Raw genomic sequence first — 25,954 nt, 5'->3', positions numbered from 1 at the left:
GTGTTTCACCAATATTAAGAAAGGCTCCAACTGCTTTATTTAGAAGCTCTTGAAGCTTTGAAACAAGGCTTCAAAACACTGAAAAGAATTAGTACACTGTATCCCAGAAGTGGATGTGCTGCTGCCTTGGAAATATGTCCACAATCCACGAGACACGTGCCCAAAACCAGCGGTTCACGCTCAGCTCTTGACCATGCACCAGGCCCCGAGTTACCCACGTGTGCTTGCACCAGCACGCTCTGTCGCAACAGGAGATCGCTGTGCTCGCACAAGGCATGCAGCAAACCCACGGTGGATGTTTATAAAATCATTTACAGGAGCTGATCAATGCCACCAAGTGTTCTGCTACACAACCACATTGTGTTTGCTCTGCAGGCTTCAGCTAGCAGAGGCTGGCTGAGTTCAGAGGGCCACGGAGACAGCAGCTGGGCAATATGGGCAAGCAGCAACCTTTAGAGAAGGCCAGAAAGGGGGAATGAGAAAGCTGCCCTAAGTTAGGGTTGTGGGTTTGTTGTTTGGGGTTTTTTTAATAAACAACTACTGGCAATGCCCTGGTTAGCACTGCCAAAAAATCCCTACTATTGTGTTTGCTTAGGCAGGGCTACATTCATTTCAGCTGCTTACCCCTCAGGAAATACAGAAAATACTGCAGAACAATGTGCTTTTCTTGGTGCAGGAACAGTCTTTAGACAACAGAGAAACAGAAAAATTTAGGGTGGACCAGGCCTCTGGAGTTAAAAGGTCCAACAGCCCACAGCCTATTTAAAGCAGGGCCAGGGACCAAGCAAGGCTTTTCTGTATTCCTCTGCTGCTGGGGATCACTGTGGCATAAGTAAGAATAGCAGCGTGCACAGATGGCACCTCTCCTTCCATCACCTCACTCTTGGTGACAACACCCAGGTTGTGCAGGTAGAAGGAAGCGACCACCTTCACAAGCGACAGAGTGAGAGATAGGAGCTGAGACGGGAGGGATGTCTGTGGATGCACTTTTCCACAGCAACTCAAATCAAAGCCCAGGTTCTTCAACCATCTGAAGAACTCCCTAGCAAAAAAGGTGGCCCACCTTCTTCTAGCAGTCGGCCATACAGACTAGTGGTTCCCAAACCCTCCAGCCCAGTGGTTCACAGTGAACCCACAGCACACTCTATGCTTTTCAAATAGGCCGTTCCACCTCTAACTTACATTTATTTTGATGTTTAACACAACTATTTCAGACTAGCTGCTGACCACTCACCACGGCTACTGACAGTCATGGATTGCAGACCACCCTGCCAGAGCGAGTAGCTCTTCAGTGCTCTCGCTGCACACTCTTAACTCAAGTGGAAGTCTCTGCTAAATCTCAATCTAAATAGCTCAGCCATTTTGCTGACCCCTGTGAAGGAACATATGGTTCCATATGGTGGGAAAGCTGCTTTTTTCAATTTGCTCCTAAGACCAAGCGTAGGAAATTATATACAAACCAATGTTAAGAGAATATTAAGGTTGCAGAATCAAGCAGTTACAAGCCAGGAACTGGCTGACAAGGTCTTAGTCACATAAAAGAAAGATCTAAATAAATGTGTTCTGATAGCCAAAAAATGCTCTCTGAAAGACAGGCTAGCTAAATAGAAATAAAAGAATGAGGCCGCTTTGTTGAACAGCTTCTTAAATCATGATCATCTTTCCAGACCATTTCCTTCTCTCCTCCCTAAACTCCTGCCAAATTGCAGCTAGGTTTGACATGAAGATTTCACAAAAGGTTAATCTTTGCACTTGAGAATAAGAAAAGTTTGGGCTTCAGAGGTGATTTTCTTAGAACATTTTGAAGAGTTATAATGGTGTAAACTGAGTACCTTAAATTTACCACACTGAAAAGCTGCATCACTACATAATTATTCCTGTAATTTTTCTTCTTCTATAAAGATGACATTCATCCCTGTGGTGGGTCTGCTCTAGTTAAGGGTTAGACTTATCAAGGTGAAATCTGCTTTCAGCAAAAGAAGGAAAAAAGATTTCAGAATGAGTCTGTTTAGGGTTGCACAAACAAGCCCAAATTTCCCTCACACTTCTCTGTCATCAGAGACATCCCAAACAAGTGTCACATCTGTGAAGTTTCAGTAAGGGAAAACCATTTCCCATAAACCCAAGGAAGGGTGCTTGTCCTGAGGCAAACAGAAGCCTCCTCAGGCCAAGCTGCCTCTGGCTAGGAGCAGAGTAGCCAGCCCTCGGTAAGCCCTGTAGCCTGCGATGGCTGAGGCAGGCTGACCGGCACACCATCCCCACCATGCGTTGCCTAAGCATCATCCCAGCACGCACCTGCTACCCGCAGCAGAGTCCACATGGGCAGCAGATGTTCATGGGTTAGCAACTCTCATCCCAGGCTGAAGCATTAAATCAGCTCCTGCCAGGGAAGAGCCAGGATGTTGCCGTTCCATCTCCTTGGGTGTATTCTGAGCAGTGTTGTGCTCGGGGTCCTGTTGTGAGAACAGCAATGAGGGCCTGAACAGAGAAAAGCAGGAGTCATGCTGTAGGAGATATCTTTGGAGCCAGTGATGAGGACATATCAGACCCCAGCCTACAGCAGACACTAATCAAAAGGCTTTCACTACTGGGCAATACCAGGGATGCTGGAGGTGGGGGGGGGGGGGAAAAACAAAACCAAAAAAATCAAAGAAAGAAATGTGGCAAAACAAACAAGAAAATCACATGAAATCAAAATTAATTCAAACCCTTTTCCCTGAGAAGAATTCCTGCACGCTGCAAGCCCTGCAGCAGCCTGTCTTCAGCGCTGCAGCCACTGGCTTCGCAGAGCCTTGTCTGCAGGTCAGAATGGGCAGCTGAAGCGAATGGTCTCGAAACCTGGTGACACTGTTCACACAGATCCTGTTGAGGAGGTGAGCAGGATTTTCAAATGCCAAGCAGGTGGGAAACTTGTAGAGGAAACAAATGCAGGAGCAGCACAGGCTGCAAAAGGCTAAACCTAAAAGGACCGAACTGCAGGATAGCCACAGCTTGAGGTGGGGATGGGAGTATAAAAGAGAGGGTGATTAGTAAAGGTGGGCCCATTTAAAATGGGAACAAGTCTTATTCCTACCTGTCAAGTTCTGTCTTTCACTGGTAGAAGCTGTGCTTTTTTTTCTCAGGAGCATTTTTACTAGACCCCCAAAACTGTAGACATTAGTGCAGGCAAGACCACAGCTCTGGAAAAGGGCCAGCAGAGTTCAAAGCCCCTGGTTGGAAAGCAAAGCAATGCTGACAAGCATTGAGGGAAAATTTATGAGGTCCTGATTGCTAAAAGCGTATGTTTGGGATGTAAAAAAGTAACATTTATGCCACCCACGCTGTTTATTCTTTTCTTATGTGTGAGGCTTTGGGCTAGCATGTTGAAACACAGAAAAATCTGAGCACTTTTTAGATAGGATTTATAGCATTCCTGGACTGACATTTAGTATCATGGCTTGCAGTTGAGCATACTATTCAACAAGCCACGTGCCTCTATAAATGTCACTATTTGGGCTCAAACTTGGTTTGCGTATAACTCAAAGGAACTCCTGTTCTTTCAGTTCCTGCCTGTTTACAGAATCACAGAATCACAGAATGTTAGGGATTGGAAGGGACCTCGAAAGATCATCTAGTCCAATCCCCCTGCTGGAGCAGGATTACCTAGATCATATCACACAGGAACGCGTCCAGGCAGGCCTTGAACGTCTCCAGAGAAGGAGACTCCACAACCTCTCTGGGCAGCCTGTTCCAGTGTTCGGTCACCCTCACCATAAAGTTTTTCCTCATATTTATGTGGAACCTCCTGTGTTCCAGCTTGCACCCATTGCCCCTTGTCCTGTCAAGGGATGTCACTGAGAAGAGCCTGGCTCCATCCTCATGACACTTGCCCTTTACATATTTATAAACATTAATGAGGTCACCCCTCAGTCTCCTCTTCTCTAAGCTAAAGAGACCCAGCTCCCTCAGCCTCTCCTCATAAGGGAGATGTTCCACCCCCTTAATCATCTTTGTGCCTCTGCGCTGGACTCTCTCTAGCAGTTCCCTGTCCTTCTTGAACTGAGGGGCCCAGAACTGGACACAATATTCCAGATGTGGCCTCACCAGGGCAGAGTAGAGGGGGAGGAGAACCTCTCTTGACCTGCTAACCACACCCCTTCTAATACACCCCAGCATGCCATTGGCCTTCTTGGCCACAAGGGCACACTGCTGGCTCATGGTCATCCTGCTGTCCACTAGGACCCCCAGGTCCCTTTCCCCTACGCTGGTCTCCAACAGGTCTGTCCCCAACTTGTACTCATACATGGGGTTGTTCTTGCCCAGATGCAGGACTCTACACTTGCCCTTGTTATATTTCATTAAATTTCTCCCCGCCCAACTCTCCAGCCTGTCCAGGTCTCTCTGAATGGCTGCGCAGCCTTCCGGTGCATCAGCCACTCCTCCCAATTTGGTGTCATCAGCGAACTTGCTGACAGTGCACTCTATTCCCTCATCCAAGTCATTAATGAATATATTGAATAGAACTGGTCCCAGTACCGACCCTTGAGGGACTCCGCTAGACACAGGCCTCCAACTGGACTCAGTCCCATTGACCACCACTCTCTGGCTTCTTTCCTTCAGCCAGTTCACAATCCACCTCACTACCCGATCATCCAGACCACACTTCCTCAGTTTAGCTGCAAGGATGCTGTGGGAGACCGTGTCAAACGCTTTACTGAAATCGAGATAGACCACATCCACAGCTTTACCATCATCTATCCACCGGGTTATGTCCTCATAAAAGGCTATCAAGTTGGTTAAGCATGACTTCCCCTTGGTGAAGCCATGCTGAGTGCCCCTAATGATCCCCCTATCCTTGATGTGCCTAGAGACAGCACCAAGGACAAGTTGTTCCATCACCTTTCTGGGGATGGAGGTGAGGCTGACCGGTCTATAGTTACCCGGGTCCTCCTTCTTGCCCTTTTTGAAGACTGGAGTGACATTCGCTTTCCTCCAGTCCTCAGGCACCTCTCCCGTTACCCACGACTTAGCAAAGATGATGGAGAGTGGCCTAGCAATGACTTCCGCCAGCTCCCTCAGCACCCACGGGTGCATCCCATCAGGGCCCATGGATTTATGGACGTCCAGATTGCTTAATTGGTCCCTGACCCAGCCCTCATCAACCAAGGCAGATTCCTCCTCTTACGGCGAGGTTTCATGGCACACAGTGCTGAAAAAGACAATTTGTAGAAAATAAAGGTTAAAGTCTTGGGTGGAATCTTGCTTGGAAGCAGTAGAAAGGGGCACGTGAGATTTGCATTCCAGTAAAGATGCAGGACTGCCAACAGAATAAATTGGTGCTGGCTTGTGCAACCAGCAACCCTATGAGAAACATGGAGAATGACCCACTCACAGTGAAGAGCAATGGATCACCAGGTGGGGTGGCAGGCAGCCTTAGGTTTTCACATCTGGAGATTCCTGAGCCTCATACAAAGCATCAGCTGCCCAAAGGGGCTCTGTCTGGCTGCAGGTATTCCTCTTTGGTGCAAGTGCTGCGAAGAGGGAGTCGGTAGTCAACCAGCCACATCCATGGTGGCAGGCAGAGAACCGAGCATGGGATGCAGGGAGGCGGAGGCAGAGGCATGTCAGGACTGCCATGTGCTACAGCATTCAGGCTGCACAGTCGGCCACACCACAGCACAGTCCCAGAAACCGTACCTCCAAGTGCCTCCATGCTCATCAGGAGAAACGAAGGCAGCACTTGGAGGCAAACCTCTGCCCAGGAGCTGCTGTAGCAGTGATGGCTCCAGCACCTTTGTATAAACCACCCTTGATTCTGGCTATCTGCTCAGGCAGCTATATTAGAATAATCAAATAATTCAGACTGAAAGGGATCTCGGTAGGCCATCTAGTCCAGTGTCCTTCTCAAAGCAGGGCCAACTAGATTAGGCAGGTCAGGGCCTTGCCCTTGTTCATTAGGATGAAACGCACACTGCCACAGCTGCTCCGTTGCCTCTTTAATCGCAGAGACATATCACCTAATCTTGTGCTCCAAAACCAAACATTTGCCACACGGTCTTAGGGTGGAGATCCTGTTGGGCAACAGAAGCCATTGTCAAATTTACTGCATAGCCTTATCACAGTGGAGCACAGAGAGGGCTCCATTAAACTCTCATTCCTTTGCTAATGCAAAAATGGCAATTTCCTGCCTTGCAGGAAAGAGCCCATATAATGTTTCCCTGAGTCTCAGTCACACTGGAGACCAGGGAAACTAGGTGAATATGTTGGCAGTTTACAGAGCAATTGGGGTGCTCCATGTCTCTCTCTCAAATCTCTGTATGAATAATCAGGTCAGAAAACTAGTATTTTATAACTGGGACGTAACAGACATTGCTCTGCTTTAATTAAGCTCTCTTCCACTTGGCAGAACATGCTGGCCTGACAGAATCATTTCTTACCTAGATTTAAATGTTTTGGTGTCTGAAGGTATGTGGTATCTTTCTGCAACCAGCATCAATTAAGCTTCAAATACTGCAAAGAGGAGGGCAGCTAAGCCTACGCCTGTCACCTAATGCAATCAAACCTAGACAAAAATTTAGCCTTCTGGGAATGACAAATTGGTGACATACATACAGAATGAAAATCGCCCTGATGGCTAGCTGAGCTCTGCCTGACCTGATCTTCCCACCATTCTCATTATTAAAAAAATTTAAAAGTTACATGTACATCATTCTTGAAGATCATGGGATGAAAAATCATATGTGATAGAAATCCCAAGGCATGACTTCTGGCACATAATGGGAAACGCTTTTTGTTGCAGGAGGTTTATAAATGGTTGTACTCCACTCTTGGAGCTTTTCCTCTACAGTTGACTCTTCCTATGCAGAGAACATAGTCCTGCAGGCAAAGACTGGGTGATGGTACGTACATCGATTGCAGAAATGAGTTCTTGCTTGGCACAGGCAAGATGAGTAGTCTCCTTTGTACAGCCATTATTTGAACACGTGGGAAAGGAATGAAGCAGAGACTTCTAGAATCATCTGAATTCTAATATATAAAATGTCCCATGCTAACAATAATCCTGAGGACAAGTCCTTACACTAAAAGCAAGATTGCTGTAGGCGAACCTTCACGTCCTTCCTGCAAGTGAAGGGAACAACACATATAGAAGTAAGGCTCTTGTACGTCAAGAGTTGCAAAGCAACTTTGTGAATCTTACAACCAAGGTTTGCCACTCTGAATAAAGACATTCTGTTATTTCCTGCAATAAATAGAAACAGGGCCAAATGCAAGATAAAGGCAGGAGAAGAAGGAAAAAGTGTCCTAGACTGCTAACAAGGGCTTTTTAGAAAACTGCCAAAAGGGGTGCTTGGCAGAGGTTACAGCATCAGAAATCACGTGTATAGAGATCTAGGATCCTCTCCTCTCAGATACTCCTTCCTTGGATGCTCAGTTGGCCTAGAGAATCATGGTGATGGTGCCTGTTGAGATTTCTTCTTCCTTGAGCCTGACTGGCATACATACCCTGTCAGAAGGAACCCATGAACATGCCAACAAAATGAAAAATTAATCTATCCTTATTCTAACAATGTTAAATCTGTAAATGTTAGCCACCCATAGAACAGTACAGCTGAGCCCAATATGATCTTCTTATGGACCCAAAGGTTGCTGTAGACCAAATCACAGTGTCAGAAGTATGTCATAAAACTTATAGAAATGTCTTTTGCTGTCAGCTTTCCTAGGAAATGCTGGACTTGAAGCAGGTCTCCAATACCATCAGAGAGTTTGCACCAATTTAAATGATCACACTTCGCAAAGAGCTTTTAGTACTACAAAACTCTGAACCACAAACTCATCCAACAAGTTAGATAAGTAGTAAGGGAGACACTTCTTTCAATGTCACCCCTGACTGTCTCTCTCCTTGCCTTCTGGTTCCTGTAGCAAGTCAGGCACATGGTAAAAAAGTGTTTCAAGCCAGTGGGTGGCATCCAGTATTACATGCTGGATGTGTTGTTGATAGTTTGAATATATTAGATATTTTTAGCTACTGTAAGCAGTTCTAGGCAATCAAGTATTATAATCAAGAGCACACACAGAAGCTCAGCTACATCAGTTCAGCCAGGATTTTAAGGATTCAGGTTTTGCAACTCTGTCAGTTAATGTGCTGGGATGGTAAGAGCGGAGTTGCTCCCTGCTTTGGTGTAGCACAGCCACTTTCAGAAGAATGATCTTCTTGAAAACTCCTCACTGTGCTCAGCTTAGCAAATAGTTATTTCAGTAATAGTAGCTTTCTGCAAGGAAATAGAAAAAGTATCCCTGGTTGAAGATATTCAGTTATGTGCCATGGTGAAAAATCTCTGGGTTCCAGCAGGCACAAAACCATGCTATTGGAGAAATACACAGAGAGATTATAGACAGCAAGATTATAGAGAATCATAGAATCGTTTTGGTTTAAAGGACCTTTAATATCATCAAGTCCAACTGTTAACCTAGCACTGCCAAGTCCACCACTAAACTATGTCCCTAAGCACCACATCTACACAGCTTTTAAACACCTCCAGGGATGGGGACTCCACCACTTCCCTGGGCAGCCTGTTCCAATGCCTGATAACTCTTTCAGTGAAGAAATTTTTCCTGATATCCAATCTAAACCTCCCCTGGCACAAATAGAGGTCATTTCCTCTCGTCCTATCACTTGTTACCTTGGAGAAGAGACCGACAACTGCCTCGCTACAACCTCCTTTCAGGCAGTTGTAGAGAGCGATAAGGTCTCCCCTCAGCCTCCTTTTCTCCAGGCTAAACAACACCAGTTCCCCCAGTTGCTCTTCGTAAGACTTGTGCTCTAGACCCTTTGCCAGCTTCGTTGCCCTTCTTTGGACTCGCTCCAGCACCTCAATGTCTTTCTTGTAGTGAGGGGCCCAAAACTGAACACAGTATTTGAGGTGTGGCCTCACCCGTGCTGAGTACAGGGAGACTATCACTTCCCTAGTCCTGCTGGCCACACTATCCCTGATACAAGCCAGGATGCTTGTAGAGCAGCCGATCTTTTTTAAGACCAAGCAGGAAGCCAACAGAACACCTGTGCCGAAGGAGCCTGCCCGAGCAGAAGCAGGAGGGGAAGCCAGAACCCCCCTCCGCGTTTTTGCCGAGCAGCGGGACCCTCTCCGCACAGGGACGCGCCCCCCGGCCCGGCGGCGGTCAGCACCGCGGACAGCGGCACGGCCGCTCGCCCCCTGCCCACGCGTGTCCCGGCCGCGGGACCGGCTCCGCAGGCAGCCGCTCGCCCTCCTCGCCACACAGCTGGCAGGGTGAATCAAACACTGGCAGAGCGCCGGGGTCACACGTCTCAGCACAGCATTCCCCCACGCGTGTCCTTTGGAGGAGAAGTCGCTGGAGGAACTTCACAGAGATGCAGAGGAGCCGCTGGAGGAACTGCTGAGTTGGGTGTTTCGGGGCAGAGCTGTACCTGAGCGTGGCCAGCTTCAGCTCCGTGGTAGTGACCTGGGGTGGGTACCAGAAGAAAAACGTTTCCCCCACAAATGACAGTAGGAATCTAGGAGAGAGTTACAAATGTGTTCTAAATTGCTGTGAAGGAGAAAACATGGGCTCTGTAACTGTATTAACAGCTGTCTTCTCCCTAAACTTGTGTGTGCCTGTGTGCCCCCTCTTCCCCACTGCTACATTTTTATCCAGACCTTCCCACCGCCTGGTCTCTCCTATCTGGCTTTCCAGTACACCCATAAAAAGACAATACATCTGCACCTCTCATTGACGGATCATTGCAAAGCAGCTAAAGTTTGATGGCAAATCTCAAGACTGGAAGGCACAGTTGTCCTGGCTGCACTTCTCTATACTAGGGTTGAGCAAATAGTTTCAGGGTCAGGAATGTGCCTCTACTTTCCCCTGCAGTAACACAAAGTAAATGACGGCAGGTGCCTTTCTCAACCTTCAAAAGCCAGTATTTCCCTGCCTAGCCTTTTCTCCTTCACCAATATGCTTTGTCATCTTGGAAAAGGTTAAGAACATGGCGGTCACAACCCATCTCCTTGAAACCTCCAGAGATCTCCCCATTCATCTGATTCTCTCATGCTTAGATCCTTTGTCAGTGAGATGCTCCCTCTTCTCTTGTGAATAATGAGCCACCTGCTTCCCTCAGCAAGCAGAACCTACCAGACACCTGGTGACACTTTGCAATCCAAACAGACACTCATTTCTCTTTTATACCTCCCCCTCCCACAGAACTCTACAGTTCATGACAATGCAGAACTCTATAGTTCATGCTTCAGCTTTTGGTCTGCTCTGAGGAAGTGACATACCTTTGCAATTGAAGCTAACGCTACTTCAAGCAAGCTGTAGTTTCCAGAGTTAGACATTGCACTGTAGTGGGACTCATGTCTAATGCTTATTGCTTTTTCTGCTCATTTCCTTTCAAATGCAAAGCCTAATTGTCCTCCAACTGTCTGAAGCAGAACCACTTCATTCAAGATTATTGCCATTATCACAGTTTGAACAAGTCAAACACCTGCCCTCCTAATCATCTCTGCCCATGTAGCCCAGCTGAGCTATTCTGCCACTGCTAACCCTGAACTCCCCCTGCCCATCCTACAGAAAGAGTAGCAAGCCTGACTGGATAAAATCCTGAGCAATATTCTCTGAGATGACCCTGCTTTGGGCAGCAGGTTGACTAGAAACCTCCTAGGCTCCCTTCTAACCTGAACTATTTGGTAGTTCTAAGTTCTCAGGCAGGGATAGTAATAGAAATTGGTAGAAAATCCAGCTCTGTAATGTACTTCCCCCATGGGTTGTTTCCCTCTTTGGGGTTTTCCCCTAATTCTAAAGGATAGGTTCATGGTCACCACAAAGCCCAGGATCTGGACACCACATGCCCAGGGGCTCACCACATTCAGTAACTCATAATCAGAACCTTACCTACCTTCGGGAGCTTCTGTTCAGCAGATTTCCAAGCTGTTCCTGCTGATTGCCTTTTTTCAAGGTCCTACAACTTTGACATTCATAGATTATCTCTCATAGCACTCACTGATGAACTGCTGACGTGAATACAGCCTGACAAGTTTCCTGAATGCTGTATATCATTTACTTGGGTTTAGAGCATCCACAGTAAAAAGACAAAAATAAAAAGCATCGAAAATGTCACGATAGATGGTGCAATTAAGGCAACATAACACGCTGTAAAACAGAAGAAGAGCTACAGCTCAGCTCCTGAGCACGGAGAGGCTGTAATTCACTGTAGCAAGACAAAGCATGTGCATCAAATTACTCGTGTTTCAGAATCTCTCTTATGCACAAGCATCAGCAAAACTGACTATACATTGCACACATTCAGCAAACAAGAAGTGGAGACTTTTCTTCTCTAATTACTGTTGCTTATAATCCTCCTGAGTGTTTCTCTTTCTCCTCCAAATAAACCCACAGGGAGTGTACTCACATTAGCAGAATTACCCACCCAACCCAGATGGTTCATTTCCCTGAGCTCGATTTATAAGAGAAGGAAGCAGGCTTTGCCAGAGGGTGATTTAGAGCATCCGATAGCTTAGGTGTACAACTCTGGCTATCCCCCACTCTCCTACAAAAGCCTAACAAGATAAGCCTCCTAACCTAAATTAGGTGCCAAAAAATCAGGTGGTGTGCTTATTTTTTTCCTTATCTTCCCATTAGCACTACACATACCAGTGCTCACCTGTGTGTCTTTAAAGGTCGTGTCCACAGTTGGTGATTTTTCCCCCTATTTTTCTTCAACCAAAAAGGGCATATTATAAAAAACAGTAAGAAAATGTTATTGTGAAACAGCAACCATTCAGGAAAGGATGAAAGCTTCCCAGTGCTTTAATATGGCTTTGGAAATTCATTAGATTATGAACTGTTAGTGTCCTGTTAGGCAATCTCCTGCAGCAGAATAAATCTTGGACCCAGGCATCCCATAACACAAGTGACCTTGGATGAAAGCCACAAAGATGGCAACAGAATAAACTAGTACGTGTCCTTTGACATTAAGCAGCCGGTGCTTTTTTTTCCCGCAGCAGTATTGTCATGAAGTAAAATCTGGAGTTAAAAGTCAACTACAACTCCATACCCAAATGAAAAGTAAAAGAAAATTCATCTTTTTTTTCCCCTCTAAAATCAGGAACAGAGAAAGAACATGAAGCTATAATTTAGTTTATAAACAAAGCAATAGTCTTTCTTTCTTGTCATAGTTAACATTGGATTTGTTTGCTTCATGTTTTCTGTGTCTTCCCCAACCTGCTGTACAGTTACATAATTTCATTCAACCAGGATTTGGGCCCTGAGTCAGTAATTGGGCCCTGAAACGCTGAAAAAAATTGCTCAAAATCTATTTGAAAATATTACTGTATCAAAAGAAGGAAACAGAATAGGAAGAGAATCCCGTGATTAATAATCCATGCTTTGTGGGAATATCTATCAACAGAAAAATCCGGGATCACTCCACAGTTCTTCCTAATCCAGCAGATCACAGCCACAAACCCCCAAGAGGTGCACTTGTGTGAGGAAGACAGAGGAATCAAGAATCACCATTAAGTGAGAATATGTCTTTGTTTACAAAAAACAGAAGCTCAAGATCTAAGGCAAGATCCTGATGCCCTGGAACACCATTGCATCCTAAAGCCATAGAACAGACAGCGAAGTGAGAGGGTAACAGAGCCTAATCAGAGCAGACAGGAGATGAAGGCAGCACTCTCCCCCACCCTTCCATGACAGGCAGCCAGGCATGATTTGCAACCACAAACAGCTGCTACTTCAGCCACATAGCAGCAGTGGTTTCTCAGTATGTGTATTTTATTAGAAGAATATCAATCACGAAGTAATAGAAAATCCCATGAAACAATCAAATGTGCCTTCGCAACAGTTAGGAAGAAGCAACCACAAGAACTGAGGCAGCCTGAGACTGTGCAGAATTCTCCCTTCGTGATAGAACTACCTTCGGCAGCCAGGAAAGTCCTTCAGATCCTCCAGCCTGGTGGCTCAGACAGCCCTGGGTTCTGAAATCAGCCATACTTACAGATCAGAGGAGCACAATGGGAAAGTATTAGCAACCTCCTTACCTTAGTCCTACCTTCGCGAGATCAGTAAACCTTTTGATCAACAACACAATGGGATAAATATTCTGTAAATGAACATCAGTAGTAGTACCTCTTCCTTGGAGCAATTTCCATGCTTGCTCTTCCAGTGAAATCAAACCTCGGGGGGCTTCTTGTGCATGGACTCTCTCTCTTCACCATCTTGGCTTTCCTCCCACAATGATGCAGACAGATCCTGTCAGTCTTTCTTCAAAACAATAATATAAATTGAGCTAATCATGCTGTTCACCCTGAGCTGATTCTTGTTTGGCAAAATTCAACAACTACCATACTTATTGTACCGAGAAACTAGACTCCATGTATCTGTTTAATCTCGCTTCATGCTGACACCTTTCTGACTGGTCTAGACATAGAAATGGATGGTGATAGCTGGTTCTGTTCAGTGCACGTTCAGATGCATCGCGGTGTTCCCCAATTACTCTTGTCGCGGTTTTGTTTAATCCCCTGCATCCTCCAGAAAGATACTTACGGCAGGAGGAAAACATGACACAGGGTATGCTTTCTGCATACAGATGTAGCTCTTCCAGAGCACAGCCACAACTGCTACTGAGGTCCCAGGGTCAGCCCCACAACTGTGCCAAATCCCTACACAAAGGTGCAGCCATTAGGCTCCATTATTGCATTTTGCACAACAACCTGTCAAGGCAGTCAGGTGCACAGCAAGGTATGTCATGCTGAAAGGGACAGTACAGGTTATTTATATTTAATAGGGTAGGGAGACTTTGAAGCTGCTTAAGACACCCTTATTTGTTGCAGTTGCATACTCTGCTCTACAAGGTGCTGAGAGATAGAAGGCCAATACCTTTAATAAAAAAGAAAACTTGCCATTATTCATATACTCATATGACCTTTCTAGATTCTCTCTCTATGTTTTACTCCGAATCTCATTTATATGACTACGGAGAGTTTTCCCTATGTGCACACAAATCCATGTATCTTGACCTCTGCCAGAAAAACCATAAATTCAGTAGGAAACTCCATTTGATTTGTTCAAGCCCCAGTGCTTTAATCAAATAGGTATTTAAATTCTTTAAATTACTCATTTAACATACTTGATAACAAGAGAAAGCAAACACTGATCATCTTTCACCCTTGCTGGGGACCGACCAAAAGAAATTACCATTTTAAGAGATTTGGAGTTAGAATTCAGCTTAAGAATGTGATTCTAGCTAAAAGAAGATCAATGCTCTGTCAGAGGGCAGGAGGCAGCATAGAAGCCATGTATTTATTTGGGTAAAAAATACACTTTTTAGAGCCTGTTAAAAGTGGCAATCACAACCTACAACTTCATATCTGACCCAGCACGTTTGTTAATACCTGCAGAGAGGCTATAAGCTTCCCAGCACCCTGATACAGGGTATAGACGATACCGCTGGTCACCTGGAGTTCTGCTCCCACGTCATCAGGTTCACTTCAAAGCCCCAAGAGGAATTAGCAACTGGGATGTCATTCACCACCTAGCTGAGAACTATTTTTCTACAGGCTCATCATACCAAGCCACCCACAGAAGATACAATTAAACAATGTCAGAGCTAGACAGCTTAAAATTGCAGCTCAACAGAGGAACTCACTGTTCCTAAGCAATTTCATAAATTAAGTACTTTCTGGCAGAGCTTCTCTGGAAGGTATTAGCAGTGATCCAAACACTAGGACCTAGCAAATTTCTTGGGTGAAATCCTGGCTCCATTAGAGACAATGGCAAAACTCCCAGGCACTTCTAGAGAGCCAGAATTTTAATTTCTCATGCCAGCTGCAACACACTGCTACGGCTTTGGGCAAACTACACTAACTCAACTTCCCCAGTTATAAAAATGGGCCACTAACCACTGCTCTTGGAGATACTGTGGAGGATTCACAGAAGTGCCCCATATAGAAAAGGGCAAGCGTTATCAATCAGTGCAATTTAGCAAACAGGCTACTTCAGCAACTCACCGTCAGGGAAATACTCCACTGATACAAATACCAGCCTTGCAGTTTCAGCAGGATTAATCTCTTGTCCTGCGGAGGCTTGGTAACACTATCTTCTTTATGAATTCCGTGCACAGAAGACTGGCCCAAGCTCTGGTGCAATCCCCGCTCTCAGGACTGCAGGATGACTATCTTCACTAGTTTGATATGTTGAGAATTGTAACCGGACGATCCATAACGATCTTACCTACATCAAACATCAGTTATGTTCTTTCACAGGCAGAGCGCACATGTGAATAGCTGCCGTCGCAAATCTGAGATTAACAAACACACACCGCTACACAAACGCATGTATTAACACTGGATAACACACACATTTGTTTGAAATTAATTCTGGGGTGTTCCTGCAAGTAAGTTTTATGGCTGTATGAAGAGAGGCTATAAAATGAGATTGGGCTCCTCGGTAGGTGGCATGTTACATTTTTTTAAGAAATATTATTCCTCCCATATAAATGCACAACAGATGTAACACTCAACCTAAGCAATAAGATTTATTACTATTTTTAAAGCAAATTCAGCACAGCCTAAGAGAACACCGTACAGAATTCTTTAAAGCCAGGAAGAGGTTCTTCTTGTCCTCAATGCATGTTTTGCATTTGTCAATTCTTGCCCTCAAAGCCAACCCACAGTTTAGTATTTTAGGCTTCTTACAAAGGTGATGATCCTGCAATGCAATCTGCTAATGTAGCACATAGCGGTCTCCCTCTAGTCACTGCAGGCATGGGCTCTTATCTTTGCTTTTAATATCAAAAGAAATCTGCATGGCCCCTTTGGTCTCTTTTTGAGCCCAAAAACATTTCAGGTGATTTACGATAAGTGTACTAACAGCACATGCAATCAAAAGCAATTTTCATACATTGTTTGGCAATGAAAATACCCACATTACAGCTGTGATCGAAGAAGAGAGTCTTGCTTATATTGTCTTATATTCATTTCTTTACCTCATGCACTTTTGTATAAATATTTATTGTTTCATATTTTCTTTAGAGGCCATAGTTGTTCTGTTTTCTAAAAATAACCTGCTTGTGCATAGTCTTCTCTTTTCAGAGCACTGTTCTTCCTTTTGTTGAGTTCGTTTCCAAGATCCCTGTGCGTGGAAAGTAGTGGAAGAGGGATATGTGCAACTTTACCAACAAACACATTGAAAATATCTAAAAATGAGTAACAATTCTCGGATAAACACCTTCAATAGTAAACAGTCCTGTGAAAAATCAATAGTCCTACATGTCATGTAGTAATTTTGTATTTTGTGTAAGGGCAAGAAACCCGAAAATTAAAACATATCTGAACATAATTAAAATCTCATTTCAAGCAAACACTCATTTTTGTTGCTCAACAGCTTCAACTATCAAGTAATTTTTTCCCTTCTTGCATTTCACTTCATCTAACATAATCCTGGATGGTCTAGCAGGCAGCCCCTGACCAACACTCTTCATTCACCTCAGGTGAACCCTGGAGCTGACACTGTTGTGTGCACATTGGAGAAATCAATGCATCTGAAAGTTCATCTCCTACCCCATCATGTGCGTAGCCAAACACTTAAAAATGAGGTGAAAGCGGTATATTAATGCTAGGTTTCTCTTTATAGGCTATATAGAGACTCACAATTTTATGATATGGACAACTACCAGCTTGTAATCAAAATTGCTTTCTGATCCCAAGTTCAAAGCATCACAGCAAATTTGGGGCTGCACAAGCACATTCTCTTCCTGGAGAAACGCATGGGACAAAGTTTTTGGACACTCCTCTAGAAGATCTAAGCAACGTGGGGAACACTGCAGATCTGAGATCATATCAAATGCATCACCTCAATTTAAATGGATGCTTTCCAAATTCATCACAATTACATAGGCCTGCTGATTCTCTCTGAATTGCTGTGCCCCAAAACTCTTTAGCCGAGGAGCAGTTCATCAGTTAGCTCCTGAGACACGGAGCACTTTAGGTAGCCCTGTAGTAGGAGGTATGCTGACAATCTTTAAGAAAGGCTGTAATCCCACTGAGTGCCTCCCGTTGGTGACTGCACATCAGCCAGGACAAGAGGTTCATAGACTTTTTAAAGGGATGCATCTGTTTTCTGCCAGTAAAAAAATCACATTAAGTCTTTACCTCTCATTAACAGCTGTCACATTCAGGGTACTGATATCCATACAGATGTTGCATATTCTATTTGAAAAGTATCTGAGTGCATTTGCAGCAAGTATTGGGATTAGATTCACAGGCCAGGGAAGTCTCTACCTGTCTAGTGCACAAGCAGTGCTTTAGTTCTCTTTCATTTTACACTGGTTTTGTTTGGTTGGTTTTACAAAAGTAGTAGCAATGGAAGACATGTCAAAAGCAAGCAGCTTGGCCTGTTCATATATCCTCTTTACGATACAGCTTTATGCTAAGACTTTCTGGTATCTGGAATAGTGTCTGGCTTCCTTTAACACACTGGGCACATCCATCTCTACTGTATCCCATCCGTCTGGGGTAAGATTTGACATCCAAGCGAAGAGAGTGCTATTTTCACTCATAAGATCAAGAAGTTGATAGCCATGCCTGCTCTATGCTTTGCTGCAATGAGGGAAATATGATTCTCTGTCCACCTGCAGAAATACAGTCTCTTGGACTTGAATAATGTCCTCAATCAGAGATGGAGATCCTTGAGGAACTGACCACCAGACTGTCAAACATTATCAAAAGATTGAGTAGGGCGTATCTCAGAACTAGGACTGGGTACTCTGTTACATAGTGCATTTTTGCCTGTCCTTTGAGCAAAGTTCAGTACAAGGTGTGGGGATTTCAAAGTACCCATATTAAGAAGTAAATCACAGAAAGTCTCTACCAAACTGCAGGCACAAGTGAGGGGTTTTTGTAATTCTGTATCATCTGCATATGTCAAATGAGAGACTTTGTTCTATAAATAGAAATGCAATGGATAGGTTGCATTGCTTCAAGAACAACAGGATTTTTAAAAAATTGTTTAAGCTTTACCTTTTCAGGTATTTTCAATATCCCCTGAAATACCTGATAACACAGTGGTTGGCAAATGCAAGGGAAGGAGGGAAGAAAAAAGACTGAAAAGTATTCTGGAAACAAAAGACAGTTAATAATTCATGTTGTCTACAATTCCTTTGGTTCACAAAAGTCTCAAGAGAGACTCTTGCTTTATAATAAAAAAAAAATCCTCTGCTGTCCTGCCTTCTCTCCTCTACAATGTATGATGGCATCCAGAGTCACAAACCGCCTGGACTTCAGACGCAAAGGGGATATCCTAAAGCAGTTCACTTCATGTCTCCCTGTCACCCCGCAGGCAGCCTTTCCCCCTAAAGCAAAGAATCTCACAGTATCATTTTGTGTAACATTCTTTACATATTTTGACTTACACTCCCAAAGCACATTTATTTCAATCAGACTGTGCACATGTGGGTTTGGGGGGGATTGTTGGGGTTTGAGTTTTTTTAGCTTTTTTCCTTAGCTTGATACTCTGTGCTCTTCCTGGAGCTGGCCATTTTGATTAAAGATTTTGCTTTGCAATGAAAGCAAACCAAGTACTTCACTTTGAAAGAGTGAAAGCAAAAAGAAGCAGCCAGAACATGTCGTGATTCTTATTTTCCTTTCAAGAGTGACAAAACAGCATATGCAACTCAATACCCAGGATCAATTACTTTTATCTGAAAAAGCAGCTTATCATGTAAGTTAACATTTGCTATGATTATAACCTACACAATGCTCATGTCCTACGCAAAGCTCCCATGGTGCCCATACGAGTCACCTTCACACTTTGGGAACATGGGCATGGGGCAACATAGGTCACTGGTTATCAGCTTTTGTTTTATTTTACAATACATTCACGATTCTCTGTACTTCCAGCAGCAAATACATCATGCTTGGTTGGCTGATGCTGGTATCTGATATTCCATGATTACCTTGGCTTCAAAGTGAGACAGTAATGTACATTTGTGTTACTCTCCCTTTAATGTAGTACAAAGCTGGACACAGCTCAGAAAGAAATCCCTAAAATCCATTACCTATTTATGGTCATGTACAAACGGATATTTATCATGTTAAAAGAGAACCATATGTTAAAGTGGAGGCTAGAGCCCAATAAATCTTTTTGGATGAAAAACCTTTTCAAAAAAAAAGGAATAAAATAATTAACATTTGCTTTTGCCAGTAGAAACATTTGCTCATGGATCTCCTGGGAAGGGAAGGGCATTTAACCTTTTTACATGCCATCCCCTCAGACACCTCCGACCCCCACTGCAAAATAGACAACAAAGATTCCCGACTCCATGCTGCTGATTAAACTCCCTGTAAGAAACATCTGGATGAAATTTTCTTGGCAGTTGACTTGAAAAGTATACAAGAAGCAGAACTAGGGAGCAGCCATAGTTCAGCTGAGTGACACAAAGATGATGCTATGCAAAAGCAGATTTTTCCTTGAACACATTAACTCCTAAATATGAGCTTGTGACTGCACAAGCAACCTCATTAGCAGAAGAAAAATAAATCCCTCTTCTACTCTGCATGCCAGTGTAGAGAAGGCAAATGGGCTTTGAAAGAAATCCAACTCGATAATCTCTTTTTTTTTTAAATAAAATAATAAAGGGCTTAAACAGTTTATCTGCCTAACACTTAACTCCAATTGTCAGGTAAGAGAGAAGTCGTCCATGTCCTTAACTTCCAAAAAACATTTCTTAAATTCATGAATAATTTCAAAACTTTGAGAAACTCACCAACAAACTGGATGTAATGCCTTCCTACCATCTCAGTCAATACATCCCCAGGCCTAAATTAGCAAAAGTGACCTATAATTTTCATGGCCTGACGTTCAAAATAAAGGATGTCCCGGCCCTCTGCTGCTTGAGCTTAAAGAGTCTGTCCAGTGCAGCTCAATGTATTGTTCCCTTCTGGAAATACAGACCCTGGAATTCTCACCATTTTCCGTATGTACAACAGACCTAAAAGTGAGAAATTTTCACTGTTGCTATTGAGTAGTAGCAGTGAAAAAGCTACAAGAACCAGGCCAACTTTACTCTGCAGCTGCTGTGTGGGGGGAAACAAAAAAAGAAGCAGCAGCAGAAAACAGCACCAGAGAGAGTGTGACACAAAGGTGCAGGAAAAAGGAAAGCTGCATGGAAACTTCTGCCTCACAGCTGCCAGGCTGAGAAAATTCCAGGGGACGGGGCAAGGAATGGGCAGAGATACTTTGGCCCTTTCTAGAAGCCAAGGCGTAGAGCGCTTCAGATTTATCAGACTGAATTACAATTACTCTGACACATAAAAAATGAAAGCTTCAGCACAGCGCAGGGCCAGCAATCTGTAATTCGCTACAGTCGTTGAAAATTTGATGCGGTATGGGAAGGGCTTCGACTTTTCAGTCGGGGCACTGCTCTGAAGAAATACATTATCAGTATGTACTTAAAATTGCTTGGCAAATATTTTTAAGTTATAAAGAAATTAACACATAGAGACAAAATCTGGTCTAAACATTTTATCTCCAATCCAAACTTCCCATTCTAAAGCACCCCTACTTATTTCGGCTACGCCACTGTGATCCCTATAGATCTAAAGAAGGGGCACCTCTTCAAATTAGTACTGCTATCAGTTTCTCAATAAATGAACATATTCACAAACACTTTGTTATACGTGTTTCAATTTATGAGAAACCAGTCTTCAAAATTTAGGAAATATCTGGCAGATAATGAAATTTCAGCATGGGACAAGAACAGCCAAATGGAATGCAGACCAGAAATTCAATCACAAGAAGTGTAAGGGTAAGAAGAAACAAGTTTGGAGCTGTTTTTCTTCTATCAAGATAAATAAAATATTGTAAATATTTTGTACCACATTATTCAGTACTACCACTGGAATGGTAATGAATGAATAAAACCAGAAAAGATGTTTGTAGAATCCCAAGTAAAATCCAGTATTCATCAAAAATAGTGGAAATAAAAAGTTGGCATGTAGAACATCTACCTGCAAGGGCCACACCACTTGTCCAGGCAGGAGGTAATATCAATGTAGATTTAGGGTAGCCACCTGCCACGCATGCCATCATAACTCGAGCAAGTTGATTTCATGGCTAAGAGAAATAATTTAAGACTGCATCAAGGGAAAATCTGCAATTTTTTTAAGACCCTTTGACATAACCAGTGTATGCTTTGCAACTCCAACAGACACCTCCCTCTACATATTTGGTCTGCACCAAATAGGGAAGATGAGATAATATTCTAAATCCAGCAATGTGTATGTAACCAACAAACAATTAAACCGAGTAGTAAAAAGCAGGTGACCGGAAAACATGGAACCAAGGCTTACAGTGTATCAAGAAATGTCCTTACACTTAAAAAATTATAATGCACTCCAAAATCCATTCGTTCAGGCAATCCACGTACAACAGAAGGCACTGTTATCCATATGAATCTATCAACTCTGCACAGCAAAAACCTGAGAAGTGCAACTAACTCAATTAGATGCAGTCTGGCCCCTCCCAGTCATTCAGGTTCCTTGAGGACAAATGTTTCCTTTCAGTCCATCAAATTATAAAAACACCACAAGAATTTGTACATTACAGTAGCTGGTTAGAAAGATCATTCTGGTGGGGAAGCACACTGCTAATTTCCAGAAAACCTTCAGCAGCATTAAATTACCCTCCCCTATCACTCAGAAGTCACGATGATTTCAAGAAAATGTAATGATGAGACCCTTCCCATTGACCTTCGTAGCTGATCCTTCAGTTGCCACCAGGAGTACTTCCAGCAAAGTTAAATGCTGTGATCAGTCCTTTGTTGTCAAATGTGTAGCCACTTTGTTGTTCTATTGTCTTAGTCTCTAGAATTCAAAGAAGGGAAAGGATATGAAAAATTGTCGATAGAGAATTCTTTTGCCAGAGACAATACAACTCAGCTAAGAATGCAAAGTTGTGGAAAAAACTCTCAGTTGAGTCAAAATTTCATTCCCTAAATGCAGTGACAGTAATAAATTACACTCAGATTTTCTCTAAATGCATAAACACACACACCTCTACAACAGAGCTGAGAAATTAATCCTCCACAGAATCAGTCTATGTTACACTATTCCACGTGCTTTTTGATTAAATCTGAATTTACTTTCCACAATGCAAGCTTTCTAAACATCTAAAACCTTACACTGATTGTGAAGGTAATGTTAGCGGTTAAAAAGTTACAAAACTGTTAAACACATAATAATCTATAGTACTTTTCATCAAATGCCTGGCTGACAGCTAGATATTGCCTTAATTTGCTCTTCATTTCAAATGTCAGATTGTGCAAAACTAGTTCGTACCCCATTCAAACAGCAGCACATGTCAATGAGGAGGCAATTAATTAAAAGCAACAGTAATCTCTCTGAATAACACACACTTCCATGCAAGGGATAATATAAATGCAATATCCTACTCACACTTCTCAGGAAATGTTAATTAGCACAGGGATTTATTCTATCTGGTGTTACAGATTAGGTGCAGTTCCAACGTCCCTGCAACAGATAAAATGGCCCCAGAGAAATGACTCACCTGCAGCATTTCGCCGGTGTTCTGCTAATGTATAAATTTCCTGCAGCTGTTTCTTCTGATCCTCACTCAATGGTGCTGTCAGCGAATGGTACCAGGCTGCATCTCGGCTCTGCACCGCTGTTAGAACAGGAATGGATGAAAAGTGATAATCGATGAGATTATACTTGCAAGTTAACTTCAGAAGAACAAAATGAAACACATGGAATTCCTGATTGGTTTTAAAACAGAATTTGCACTGCAAAACAGGTTCAGTATTCCTGTCAGTTTTCTTAGCACAGAATCCCCACTGTAATAGAGGCAATCCATTTTGGGGACCTTAATTACATCCTCTGCTTCCTGAAACAGAAAGTTAACCATGTGGCCATTATTCATGGACAATGATGAAGCGAATCTTCTAATTTAAAACTCAAACCAAAACTAAAAGCAACAGGATTAGTCAAACAGGAAAGAGAGGAAATATTTCTCCATTATGATTTTAACATCTAGAAAGTGCCAAATATTTCTATATATAGGAGTCCCTCTAGTGACTGAGTCCCATTTATTTAGGCAGTGATTGAAAAGTTCTGAAAGAGAACATGAAGAGAATCAATCTCTCGCTGTATTTGCTACCATTTGTTTTTTGCAGTACTCATAAGCCAAAAACTCTTAGCACTACCATTAGAAAATAAGATCACATTTTCCAGTTTCAGTAATCTAAATTGTTACTCGTAACAAAGAAAAGGCTTTTCCCGGTGATAACCATAAACATCTCCAAACTATTTCATCATGTTATATCATTCTGCCAACTAGCAAACACACCTAAAAGTGCTTGTGTAAAAAACTGGTATTCATCAACACCATTTTCAAGGTCAAGAGGTGTGCTGAACCCTTCAAGAGCAGTCTCTTCCAATGCATCTTCATCCCAGTCGTCATCATCATCATCATCATCTTCATCCTCTTCCTCTCCACCTCCACCACTACCACCTCCTCCTCTACCATGGTTCTCTTGCATTGCCTGGCTCACTTCATTTGTCTCCTCCTCATCACTCGGTATCTCTTCTGCAAAAGCATTGATGTGTTTTGTAAAACAAAGTTTAAAAAGTGTAAGGAAACAATGACGTATGAATTGAAGAACAATTAATAAATCTAGGTTTTGGCTGGAAAGGGGACCCTCTGTTAACACCCCTCCCCCAAAATCTCAGAAGAATTGGAAAAATGAACCTGTTACATGCTTCCTACATTCAAGATCAGTTAAACTTTTGTTTCTAAGCGCACCTGGGGATGGGAAACTGCCATCTTTTTTCTTCTTTCATTTATGCAGTCATTGTGCAATTATAGGATCCAAAAATTTTGAAGAAATGTGTCTTTGACAAAGTGTTCCATTACTGTGCTTTTTAAATTACAAACAAACAGAGGCTTGCATAGACTTCACAAATTGGCATACAACAAAGAGAAAACCAGATGCAGACCAAATGTCTGCCTGCTATTCTTCAGAGTGCTCCTTTATTTGAACAAACTTAAAATACCATCTTTTGCTTAGCTTTACCTTCCATTCCTCTTATGAAACAACTATTATATCCTGAATTAAATGCAACTCCAACATGCAATTCTAAACGCTGCTATTTTTTACTTAAGGAAAAATATTTGTGATTTATAATCCAGATTAAAAAATCCCCCTCCAATTCCAAACCTTCAGCTCTTCCTGCGTTAACAGTTTAGAAAGAATAAAGATGACTACATCTGCAACAAGCAAGGACTGAATCACAAGAGAGACATTTGAAAATTACTGTGCTGTTTCCATACTGTATTCCAGTGCATTGAGAAGAATTCTGTAATTCCATTACAGAACAATCAAGTGTGAAATTTGAGTGGATTACCTAATCTGCTTACATCCAATCTAATTTTCAGACCTCAAACCATCTATCTCCTGTTCCAAGTCAAATACAGCCACACATATCTGCCTGCAACGCTGTGTAAAATTCACTCCCCACAATTCCCCCCACAAGGTATTCTTTGATGTTTTTTTCCTTCTGCCAGACACAGCAGTAAGAGGTCTGTCTACTCCAGGAACCTCAGCTGTCTCAAACCCCACTTTGCAAATCACTTTCCATTTGGACAAAGACGACTTGCTAGGATTTCCTTCAAAGTTCAACCAAACAGGTCTTTCAAAAAGTTGGGTACTAGAAACAGCTTCTTTCCAGGAATCAAGAACATAACCAGTGCAGTCCTGGCAAACTTCTCCTGCCTACATGAGAAGACGGAGCACATTCACAACTCTGCAGAGCGGACTTGCAAGTTTTGTTGTTCTTAAATCAACACCACCCTTTCTCAAAGCATTAGCTGTTACACATTGAAATGCTTTGATTCATTTGGGGAGGAAAAATCAATTCCTAAGATGATCTTTCAAGCACCCAGTAAGCCGAGCTATTTTCAGCAGACTAATGAGTCTTAAAAATGAACTGCAATTTCTTACCCCCTTTAAATTAAATCCAGACTAAATCCACAATGTGAAAAGGGGAGATTTTACCATTATCTTCTGCAACGTGTTTTTCATCTTTAGCATGATCCTCATGTTCCGTGAGTTCTCGAGAGGCGCAAACTTGTTTTAAGCCCAGGAAGAGGAGGAGGATTGAAGGGACAATCTGGGCAGCCACAGCATCCACTGCAGGCGGTCGGTTCTGCAATTCCATTAGGATGCTCAGTCCTATTATACACATCTTTCTGTCATGGAGTCTGAAACAACACACACTTGTTAGACAAAAAACGGATTTTCAGTGCAAGGATACGTAGAGAGCATTAAAGTCCTGGTGCTTGACACAGCAGAAGACAATGTCACAGAGACTATGTTCAACGTCCATGTTCAAAGCTCTGAAACACATTATTTTCTTTGTTCTGAATGCAAGTTCCCCACTGGAAAGTACTTGTCCAATAACAATTAAATACCTTTCAAGCACTGGTCAAATTCCTGGAACAACTGTTTCTGATTACCAAATGCAAAGTTTGTAATGCTAAATAAATACTGTTTAATAATTACGTAGAATATCTTGTCTCTAATAAAGCATTTGATACAGATTATCATCATTAAATAGGATGGAAAATTAATTTGCTTTGGCTTCAATAGCAGTACTGTTGCAGGGATTGAAATTGGCAAAAAGACTATTAGTGAAGAGTAATGATAGGCAGGAATGCACTGAATTGCAGGGTGCATTTATAGAGTGCCACTGGGCTAGCTGTATTTAAACACGTTTATTAAGAGTCCATCAGAATGGCTGTACTATACATCCAATTTCTGACACTAACATTGCTAACTCCAGTGAAAGCAGGGAAATAATTCTACCGTATCAGAAATAGCTGACAGTATACTCTAACAGGGAACTTGCAAATGAGTAGACCTCCAGTAAAACAAACTATAGAT

The 25,954-nt window shown here is 42.8% G+C and overlaps 1 protein-coding gene across 1 annotated transcript in view; it reads right to left on the bottom strand.

Moving 5' to 3' along the window:
* Positions 1 to 15,513: 15,513 nt before the first annotated feature.
* IPO8 (importin 8) overlaps positions 15,514 to 25,954 on the bottom strand; it is a 51,259-nt gene continuing 40,818 nt past the window's right edge. The window contains exons 22-25 of the mRNA XM_068400869.1: positions 25,067 to 25,272; positions 23,359 to 23,598; positions 22,561 to 22,677; positions 15,514 to 21,857 (exon numbers count right to left, since the gene is read on the bottom strand). Coding sequence (XP_068256970.1) covers positions 21,760 to 21,857; positions 22,561 to 22,677; positions 23,359 to 23,598; positions 25,067 to 25,272 — 661 coding nt within the window. The 3' untranslated portion in view covers positions 15,514 to 21,759. The remainder of the gene's footprint in view (positions 21,858 to 22,560; positions 22,678 to 23,358; positions 23,599 to 25,066; positions 25,273 to 25,954) is intronic.

Source organism: Nyctibius grandis, chromosome 5, assembly GCF_013368605.1.
Source record: "Nyctibius grandis isolate bNycGra1 chromosome 5, bNycGra1.pri, whole genome shotgun sequence".
Taxonomy (NCBI): Eukaryota; Metazoa; Chordata; class Aves; order Nyctibiiformes; family Nyctibiidae; genus Nyctibius; species Nyctibius grandis.
Note: the sequence above shows the minus strand (reverse complement) of the source record. Positions and strands in the feature narration are given on the sequence as shown.